The sequence below is a fragment of the Triticum aestivum genome, chromosome 2B (assembly GCF_018294505.1).
Source record: "Triticum aestivum cultivar Chinese Spring chromosome 2B, IWGSC CS RefSeq v2.1, whole genome shotgun sequence".
In the NCBI taxonomy this organism is placed as follows: domain Eukaryota; kingdom Viridiplantae; phylum Streptophyta; class Magnoliopsida; order Poales; family Poaceae; genus Triticum; species Triticum aestivum.
Genome location: NC_057798.1, coordinates 103,758 through 114,763, shown reverse-complemented (window position 1 = coordinate 114,763; position 11,006 = coordinate 103,758). Strand labels below are relative to the sequence as shown.

Here is an 11,006-nt window from a genome sequence, read left to right as displayed (position 1 = left end):
AAGAAAGCTGATTTCTTCAGATCCAGGTTGGTATGGCAAGATGATGAGAATGTCAAAAAATACCATCTAGTGAATTGGAGAGATTGTTGTCTTCCTAAAGAAATGGGGGGATTGGGGATACTAAATTTGGAAATTATGAATATAGCACTTTTGGGCCAAATGGTTTTGGAAAATGGAAAACGAAAAGGGTCTGTGGCAGGATATTTTGGGAGACAAATATAGAAAGGGGGGATGCTTGGCTTTAATATGTAAAAAGCCAGGGGATTCACAATTCTGGGCTAGCTTGCTAAAAATCAAAGAAATCTTTTACAAATTTGTTAAGAAAAAAGTGGGGGATGGAAGAAATACTAGATTTTGGGAAGACACATGGGTTGATGATAAACCTTTGAGGGAGGCCTACCCTAGACTGTATGATATATCCTTTGACCATAACATTACTGTGGAGGAGGCCATACAGAAAGGTTGGCATGAATTTAGATTTAGAAGAACCCTACTTGGAGAGACTGTAGAGCTTTGGAACAGTCTCAAAAAAAGATGTGAGGAAATTCAAATGCTGGGAGGGGAGGATAAAATCCTCTGGACCCTCATCGCGGATCATAAATTTTCTGTGGGATCCCTGTATAGGAAATTGGTAGCTTCTGGGTTGAAATTCCCACAGAAATACTTATGGAAGATTAAAGTGCCTGCTAAACTGAAAGTGTTCCTATGGTTGATTAATAAAAAAGCGTATTAATTAGAGATGTACTGCTTAAAAAGGGATGGAAGGGCGAGAAAAGATGTGTCTTGTGTGGGAAAGATGAATCAATTGATCATCTATTCTTCTCTTGCTCGGTTGCTTCTTTGTTGTGGAGTTTGGTTAGGTGTGTGTGTGGTTTTAAAACTGTGCCGTCTAGTGTGAAAGACTGTTTTGGAGACTGGATTAGGAAATTTAACAAAGATGATAAGCAACTTGTGCTGGTGGGGATTTCAGCCCTGCTTTGGTCAATTTGGAAAAGTAGAAATGCAATTATCTTTGAAAATAAAAGGATAAATGATCCTTTATATGTTGTCAAGCTAATGTGCAGGTGGTTAATTGACTGGTCTATTATGCAGATAAAGGAGCCACCAAGAAAAGCGTTGGAGCTGGGAGCAAGGGTGCTAGAGCAGGCAACAAATGAAGTGTTCACAGCCAAGCAGGGTTGGAGGATCAACGTGGCTAGATTGAAATGAATGAATGAAGAAAGTCTCTCCTGCGGTGGTGAACCTGATGTTTGGTGCTCCTGTAGAATAGATCTTTGGCTCCTTTTTTGCTGCTTTTGCTTCTGCGTTGATGTAATGACCATTTGTTGGTCGATGGGGGTGCTGTTTGATCCTTGTTGAACCCGGTTGGACCTCTTCGTTTTTTCGTTTTCTTTTGAACTCTTTTGTAGAACTTGGTGGTTTTCGGTAATGAAAATCGGAAGGGGCAAGCCCTTTGATCAAAAAGAAGTTAATAAAAGTGTGCGATTGTTTTCACATCGCAACCGTTGCTCTGTTGCAGAGCGTGTACGATCGGTCCATACAACACACACTTTTGAAAAATGTTCACGATTTTCAAAAACTTTTCACATTCTGAAAATTGTTCCTAATTTAAAAAAATGGTATCCCTGAATTTCTGAATTTTTCATGCTATCCATGTTCTTTTTATTCTAAAAGTTGCCATATTAATTATTGTACATGTCATCAGGATTTTTATATACTTTTTACGTATGGTTGCCATGATTTATTCAACACTTTTTCTAAAGTTTCCATAATTTTTTAGAAAGCAACCGTCTGCATCTGCATGCGTCGACCAACACCTCCTCGTCTGCACCTGCCCGCCGTCGCCACCTCCCCCTGCCCTCCTCCTCCTCCTCGTCTGGGCCGCTGTCGACCATGTCAGTTTACAGCTGCTGTCCAAGTTTTAAGAAACAAATACAGTTTCGTCGTCAGTTGTAGGCGTAAGTAGCTGTCAGAATTCAGTTTCGTCAGACAATACAATACAATACAGTTTTCTTCAGCTTGGAGCAGAGAATTCTTCACTTGATCCCACAATCCAGCCAGCCAGGAGCACAGCCCATATATAATGGAATGTACAAAACCATAGAGATATGATCCAAACTTATCTGAAGAAAGTAAACTCGCATGACGATGATCCGGGAAGGAAGGAACTCAGGTAAGCTCCTCCTCTTCTCTGTTTGAGAAAAACCATCTAGTGATGAGTTACGACTGATCATCTGCAGAAGAAACCTATTGGTGGCGTTCAGTTTCAGTTTCAGTTTCAGTTTTAGGATCCTGGGTCTGAACTGAACTGGGTTCCCTGTAGATAAACATGTCAACAACCAGGCTATAGATATAGATATGCTGGGTCTAAGTGTCTGTATTTACATGCATGTAACAGATGAGATCACCATATCCACATCATATATGATCCACATAACATCAATCAGTTGCTCTTGGGAACAGCAAACTGATGATTCAAAAAGGACCCTAAAATCAATTCGAAGCAGCCTCATGCATGCATGCATGCTTCAATTCAACCTCAACTGATGCAAACTTGTTCATGGGGACAGTAACTGAGGAGCATCATATATATATTTTGTAGTGCTACGTACATTTGCAATCATGCGTTCATTCATCCATCCATTTATACTAAGTCCTTTTTGCTTCTTTCCATCTGTCTGTGTCCCTTTTTCATCTCTATCCATGGCATGCCAGTGTTACTCACAAGAAGAAGAGACTCTTTTTGGCCGAATAAAACCGACCGACCACCCAAAACCTAGCCCCCCCCCCCCCCCCCCCCCAAAAAAAAAAGAAAAGAAAAACCCAAAGAACAAACGAAACCTCAGATCGAGCTTTTGCTGCTTAATTAATTTGCCAAGTCGGTCTAAGTTGCAAATGATATATGGATATGGCCGTTACGGTGATCTCATCTGCCTAGCTAGGCTAGCTAATTAACTCCTCGCCTTCAGATCAACCACCACCACGCTAATGTTATCAGAGCTCTCCCTCCCGAGGGCCAGCCTCGCGAGGAGTGCCGCCGCGCGGAAGCACCGGGGCTCTTCCTCCTGCGAAACCACCGGCGCGGCGCCGCCGCTGCTGGGAGCGGCTTCGCTGCTCCCAGCTGCAGCAGGAGCTCTGGTCGGGCTCCCGTCTTCCAGGCATTGCCTGGCCACGTCGCAGGCCACCTTGTTGGAGATCACGTCCCACAGCCCGTCGCTCGCGAGGATCAGGCAGTCGTCGTCCTCCGACCTTTCCGTTATGCTGATCTCTGGCTCGCATATCACTTCTGGCTTCAGGAGCCTGTGCCCTGCAAGAATATATAGTTACAATGTCCGAAATGAGATCAAATACTTCTTCATGCATGCTTCAGAATCAGAACAACATATATAGCTAGTGAGAAGAAATGAACTTGTTCTAGGCATGAACAAACTTCAAGTCTCTGCCTTTTCACCCTCTTTCAAAATAATTAGTAAAACTGCTCTCACATTAAAACCAAGCAAGTACCCTGTTCATAATTAATAGGAGCCGCTTCCGGTGTAGGCGTACCCAAAACTGATAGGATGTGTTAACACCAACTTACCAATATATTTTCATATAACACATATGAAGATCTACACTTACCACTTCAGACAAAAAGTTTTTTTAAGAGGATTAAAAACCACAATAGTTACAATACTCCTATAATTAACTTAGCTCAAAATCATGATTGCTACCATTGGCAAACTTGAGCAAAAAGTAGCACGACTTGATCCAAAATGATGTAACATGCACCTATCCTGACTACTTATATGATTGCTACCTTCAGGAAAAGTAATAACAACACTTTTAACATTGATGAATCGGAGACCAACATGTGTGTCCTTCTAGTCCACTCCATTTTTCTGTGGTTGTTGTCAACTGTCATATATATATGCATGATAATGCAACTATCTGGAACTTGCTCTATAAATATATACCCCGAGGCGCCAGAGTGTTGGACCTTGAGTGGCTGGCGTGTGATGGATGGACACGGCTCATATATATGGTCAATCTTGTTGATAATTAACCAATTGGTATAGCACAACTCATCAGGCCATTGCTAGTGATGGCCATTAGTTTTAGAGGCCGGAGATGTGACTCATAATTATTTATCTTGTCAACAACAGCAAAAGTGACATACGTACCGGGAGGTCACCCATCTCTGTCACCCATTATCCAATATAGTACAAAAGAAGAAGTGGCAAACAAAAAGTGTAGAGGACACCTCAGTTTCATAGAAAGTACACCATGAGAGTCACAACCCGTATCTTCCTATTTTATAATTATAAGCATGGAATTTAAAAAGGCAGGAAGGACCATGCTGGCATCCACGAAACTTAAATTAGTTCACATATATTTTGTTTTCAGCGGAAAGGTTAACATGACTACTCTTAGTAATTGTTAATTGGTAGTAGATATAGATGGATGGTGGTAGCAAGATGCAAAGCAACATTTTATCATGCAGTTGTTTCCATATATAAGAAGGCAACAACACAACGCGACAAACATCCCCCCTTTCTGATATGATATTATAGTGTTAATCACCCCTCCTTGCTAATGGGAGCAAGACCACGTGTTTGAAGCAAGGAAACGACACGTGCGCTTTATGGAACCAATCACACGTACGATAGGTCACCCCTCCTTGACATCATGGTGTGTGGCAAGGCACACATGACGAGCAATGTTGGAAGTGCGCCACATATATATATATATAGCCAGTTGCGTTCGCATCACATCTGGACAAGGAGACGCTCCTGCATGGCCCATTCGCGAAGGATTCCAAATTTGATGTGGATGACAACACTGTTCTCGTCTAGCTGCCAGAGGTGAGCTGGGGCTAAACACATGAAAGTGTTGTTGTTGTTGTTGTTGTTGTTGTTGTTGTGTCTTGTATTGATGGCCTGAGGTGTATATTAGGCAAGTCGGTTGCTAGTGCTAAACCGAGCATGCAGTCTAGTCTAGCTATCGGCTGCGAGTATATATATATATGCAAAAGGGCAGATTGACTAGTCCTTAACTTGATGCATGAACTTCCCGCTCAAAAATAAAAAACTTGATGACAACTACTCCCTAGCTAAGTAAATATAACTAGGTAGTATAATATACTCCCCTCCGTTCCTAAATATAAGTCTTTATAGAGATTTCGGTATGAACCACATACAGATGTATATAGATGCATTTAGATTGTAGATTCACTCATTTTGCTTCGTATGTGGTCCATAGTGAAATCTCTCCAAAGACTTACATTTAGGAACGGAGGGAGTAGAAGGCATGCATGGTTGGCTAGTCGAACTGATCAGGACATATATAATGTAGGTCAAGTTATAAATGGAATCGAATCCAATGAGAGGGTGCGTGCATGGCGAGGATGGTACGTAATTAAGGGAGCAAGCGAAGGGAGCGTACGTACCTAGCGCTCGGGACATGGCGAGGATGCCGCGGACGCGCGCCCCGTTCATGTACATGACCTTGCCGCCGGCCGCCTTGATCCGCGCCATCTCGTCCGGCCGGTCAGGCTGTCGATCGATTGGTTGGTTATAGTTAATAGAATGCATTGCATATAAAAGAGATGAAAATCCATGCACGCATGCATAAGGTGGTAGCGATCGACGGACCGATGGAGGACGAATCATCAAATCAAATCAAATTGAAAAGAGAGAAATGCATGCATGCATGCGTGCATATGCGGTAGAACCAAGGGTAGAAGAAACGCATGCATGCATGCAGCCCAGCCCATATATACCATACTAGCAGTTGTGATATTTGTGTGGAATCAGATGAGATGGCCCCCATTCCATTCCATCCCACCATATCCCAATCCCAACCGAGAGAGAGGAAAGAGAAAAGGCGTAGCGTTTCGGTGCCCAGGCTCATCTACTAGAAAAAATCCAGAAGTTTTGAAAAACATTGTGTGGTAGATAATTTGATGCATAAGATTCGCTTCAATTTTTAGCTCATTTGAATATCTAAGCAACTCTCAGCAAAAGAGACAAAGCGGGTCAGAACGGGACGTAAACAATAAACATTTTCACAAACCCCGAATTTGTCTTTTTTTTTTGTGCCGAGACCTGTTCAGATGTCCAAACGATTTAAAAATTTGGAACGAACCCATGCATAAAATTATGTACCACACCAAATTTTTTTGGAATTTTTTAAATATTTATTTTGATTTTTTGTCGAGGTAAGCCTGAGCTCAAAAATGGATTACCGAGAGAGGCAGCCATACATATCTCACCACCCACTACTCTCTCTCTCTCTGTCGTGAGTGCCGACCAGTCCCCTTCCTTCTTTGAGGGTGGGCCCGTGTGCAGGAGGCTAGCTTTGAATCCCACACCCGCCGGTTGGCCATTGCGGTCACCCCACGTGCCGCACCACGCGTCCCCTCACCAGCCTATAGTCCAATCCCTTCTCACCACGTGGCGACGGTCAACCCCAGCTACTCCTAGCGATGAGATGAGAAGAGAAGAGAAGAGAAGAAGCCCTAAACGTTGTGAGGTAATCACTCCTGCATGGCCTGCTTCAATATTCGCTTTGCAATATTTGGTAGCCACGTACGTGGGTATCCAATCCAATCCTCCATGGCCCAGAGACAAAGGAAGGAAGCAAGCAAAGCAAAGGAAGGTGAGGACTGAGGACTGACCTTGTGGTCGTGGGAGAGCGGCACGGCGACGCCGCCCCGGGACAGCACGGCCCGCGAGTCGCCGCAGTTGGCCACGATGAGCCGGTCGCGGACCAGCAGCGCCACCACGGCCGTCGACCCCACGATGGCGCCCTTCTGCGCCGAGGACAGCAGGCAGGAGCACGACTTGGGCACACTCAATGTACTCCCGCGCCCGCACGCGCACGCCGACACCGCCAGCGCGTCCGCCCGCGCGAAGCTCCTCGACAGGGCGCCACGCCACGCCACTTGCTCCTCCGACTCCTGCTCTTGCTCTCGCTCTCGCTCTCGCTGCTGCTGCTCCCACGATGACGACGATGACGATGGCGCCGCCGCCGGTTGCTCCGACTGCCGGTTATTGAATTTGAAGGCTGCCGCGGCGCCGGCCAGCTCCTCGGCGAGGATGACGTGCATCTGCTCCCTGCACAGAGCCGCGGCCTGCACCATGCATCATGCATCCATTTCGATCATTCATCATCATAAGCGTTTAGAATATACTAGGTAGTAAGATGCTGCTTGCTACGTGTCGAGCCGGAGCTGGATGTGGATCTGGAAGCTGCTGGAATGTGGCCAGGTGGATGGATGCCGTGGCGTACTAGATTAAGTACTCCGGGATTAGATTAGAGAATTAATTAAGTACGTGAGGCGTACGTGGGGGCCGCCGTGTCCGTCGAAGACGGCGAACAGGTGCATGGGCGAGCCGTCGGCCCAGGCGCACAAGCTGGGGTGCAGCGACACCGTGTCCTCCATCTCCCGCAGCCGCCCCGCCAGCGCCACCGACCCGAACGCCACGGGCCATCTCCACCACGACTTGTCCTTCTCCTTGTCCTTGTCCTTGGAGGGCAGCAGCTGGGGCGCCGCCGCAACAACCGCGTCAGAGGCACAGCCCGACTCCTCCTCCTTGGAGTCGGAGGATGAGGAGGAGTAGGAGGAGGGCGGCGGGGACTGCACTTCCCCTCCTTCCTCGGGGGCGGGGGCGGGGGCGGGGCCGGGGGCAGGAGCGGAGGAGGCTTGGTGGGCGTAGCGGCGCGCGTGGAGGCGGGCGCGCCTGCGCAGGCGACCTTCCTCGGAGTCCCCCTGGGGCATGTTGTTGACGCCGGCGCTGGCCATCACCATGGAGGGAGGATCGGACTGTCACTCACACGGGGGCGGGGACGGGGGCGGGAGTGGAAGAGGAGCAGCGCGGCGTGTACCGGAGCCGGAGCAGCAGCAGAGCGGAAGCGAATCCCATGAGAGAGCGTGCTTGGGTTGCTTCAAAGGAGGAGGAGGAGGAGGAGGAGGAAGTGGGTTTGTGTTCCTCCGTCCGTCTCATCTCGCGCAAGCCAAGGTCACTTCGGATGCCCGCCGGGGCCCACGTCCGGGGCGACGTGGCGACACGTGTCATGCGACCCGGACCACCCGCCAATGCCCTGCCTGCGTGGTTGGCTACCCCTCTCCAAGCAGTAACATGCATGGGCCCAATTGTTTTTCACTTTTTTAACAAAGAAAGGCGCACAAAGCGTCAACATTTTTATTCAGCTCAATAACATCTTGCACCTCAATCCAATCGGAGGGGGAGGGGATTTCTTCTCTGACCTCTTCAGAGCAACTCCAACGGGCCGACCCAAACGGACGGCGCTTTTGTTCGCTTTTTGTCCGTTTGAGTCGGCTGCCCGCCCGGCGTCCGTCCTCTTTTAAATTTGGGTCGGCAGCGCATCCAACGCGCCGACCCATTTCATGATCGCGCGCGCTTCGATCATGCCAGCGCGCGGGAAAGGTTCGCACGCGCGGGAGAAAATCGGCCTAGCGCGCGCTGGGTTTGGCGCTCCAGAGCGCGGGAAATGTTCGCGCTCTTGTTTTGGCGCGCGGGGAGAAATCAGCCTAGCGCGCGTTGGCTTTGGCGTTCCAGAGCGTGGGAAATGTTCGCGCGCGGCACTTGTTATAAGAAGGCGCCCCCTCTCATAGCCTTGCCGCCTGTGCGCCACTATGTCGATGCGCCTCCTCGGCGCTTCGGATTTTTGCGGAGTCCGCGAGCGCCCCTCCGCCGTCTTCTCCGCCGAGATCTTGTTTGGCGAGAAACGCCTCATCCTCGGCACCTTCGACACCGCAGAGCAGGCGGCCCGCGCGTACGATGCGGCGGCATGGCGCCTCCGGCGGCCTAGTCAGGAGATGAATTCTCCCGACATTTTGAACCAGCGGGCACAGGATCTGGCGCCTCTCCTGCGGCTTTTCACTGACGAGGATCGTCACGTCCACCGGAGGCGGCAGCGTTGCCTCGCCATCGCCGAGATGGACGTGCAAGCCTTGGTGGTGGCGCGAACGCTTCCCGCAGGACATCATCGACGAACGTCAGTTCTATGAGTAGAGGAGGACGGAGAGGACGGCGAGGAGAACAGAGCGAGCCGCCTATCGGGAGGGCAAGCGTGCACGGAAGCAGGCCGCTCAATTGAGACTGAAGCTGCAAGAAACATCGGGATGGGACTTCGAGGACGAGCAGGCTGATGACGCCTATATTCAGACGTCGGAGGAGGATATTACCGAGTCAGAGTCGGAAACCGACGAGTAGTTGATCTTTTCTTTTATCTATGTATGCAAGAACTATCTATGTATCCTTTTTCATCGGAAAAAATGATCGGCGGCGTCGGCGACGAAGCAGGCGGTGGAGGGTGTGCGCGCACGGGGAGGAGAGAGGGCGAGCGCGCGCGCGTCCATCTTGTGTCCGCGCCGACGCAAATCCGGCTAAAAAATGGGCCGAAAATGGGTCGGCAGGCGGACGAAAGCGGGCGCGCATCCGTTTGGGGCGGCACGTTGAGCCGACTTTTCTGTCCGCGCCGACGCAAACGGACGGCTGCGGACGAAATGGATCGCCCCATTGGAGTTGCTCTCGGGTATATGCAGTTCGAAATACCTGATCTCTACTGCATCGATTGATGTCGATGAGAATATCGTGAGAAAATTGGGGAAAACAGAGAGGATAGAAAGAAAGGAGAAGTGTAATAGTAGAAAAATTCATAAACTCCAAAATGATGAAAATGGAGAAAAAGAGCTCGGAGATGAAGAAAAAGCTGAGATTAATAATATAAAAAAATAGGGTGGGATTGGGGGGATAAGGGAGTATGTGAAGCTAGAACTGTGCAAATGGTCATGAGGCAAGGAAATGTCCAGCCCATTGATGTATGGTATGAGGAAGAGGACCTTGACTTTGGTGAACTGTTCATTAGAAAAACTCCAATTACACCCCACACAGGAAAAGGGAAGGAGGAGGGGGGGGGGGGGAGAGATATGGATAAAGATAAAATAGAGGAAAAGTTGGTGGCTAGGTTTGGGGGGGGGGGGGGGGGGTTGGTAGAAAAGTTCAAACTTACCTGGACCTGGACTTGGCTTGTTGGGCCTTAAGCCCAGACAGAGAGAAAGCCCATGTCCAGGAGAAGTGGGACGAGCTTATAAATAGGCAGAGGCAGGAAGAGAAAGAGAGAAGTGACCTACCTCTAGGGTTTACCCTTCAGCCGCCAAGAGAAGAAGAAGAGAGCATGGCTGGCCGCGGCAACAAGGGCGTTGGTGACCTCCTGCTGCGCGGCGGCAGTGACGGCGGCAGCCGCAATGGCTTCATCCCTCGTGTCCGCCACGTGCCTCCAGTCCTTCTTCTTGGCCGACTCCATTGCCCGTTGTTCGGGCGTCAGCTTCTTCTTTGGCTTGGGCGCGACGACGGTCTTGCGGGGGGGGGGGGGGGGGGGGGGGGCGAGGCTTGCCTTTACCTGAGGGGCGCCAGACAAGGCGAGGAAGGCAAGGCCGGCGGCGACGTCGAGGTCGAGGTCGTCGTCCATGACAGGGGTGGGACGGGGTGGGATGGGAGCGGACGCGAGCAGGAGAGTTTTTGAGGGAAATGGAGGAAAATGATGGAGGCTGCCACCGACCAATGGGCCCGGGGGGAGAAGAAGGCGCGCACGCGTCCGCCTCGTGTCCGCGCTGATGCAAATCCGACTCAAAAACGGATCGGGAATGGACCGGCAGGTGGACGCCAAGCGGACGCGCGTCCGTTTGGGTCGGCGCGTTGGGCCGACTTTTGTGTCCGCGCCGACCCAAACGAATGCCAGCAGACGAAATGGGTCGCCCCGTTGAAGTTGTTCTAAATGTTCAATTGGAAAACACAACGTGCATTGTTTCCCTCTTTCGTATGCTATTGCTAAAATAAATAAATAATACGGGTTGGGTGCCATTTCCCTAAGAGAGTAGTATTTGTATTGCGATAAAAGTTTTCTTTAGATTTGTGGTGATAGTTCTCAGTGCACTGAAAAACCACAAAGACATGCGATATGCCATTTTTCATGATTATGCTTAAATCATACTGTAC

At 49.4% G+C, this 11,006-nt stretch overlaps 1 protein-coding gene across 1 annotated transcript; it reads right to left on the bottom strand.

Annotated features, from left to right (window-relative positions):
- Window positions 1–2,455: 2,455 nt before the first annotated feature.
- On the bottom strand, window positions 2,456–7,840 carry LOC123039790 (probable protein phosphatase 2C 37). The gene is made up of 4 exons (XM_044462797.1): window positions 7,328–7,840; window positions 6,659–7,114; window positions 5,429–5,534; window positions 2,456–3,307 (listed from the first exon to the last, which is right to left on the bottom strand). Exons 1-4 carry the CDS (start codon window positions 7,790–7,792, stop codon window positions 2,952–2,954), a joined length of 1,383 nt encoding a protein of 460 aa, XP_044318732.1. The 5' UTR covers window positions 7,793–7,840; the 3' UTR covers window positions 2,456–2,951.
- Window positions 7,841–11,006: the final 3,166 nt, after the last annotated feature.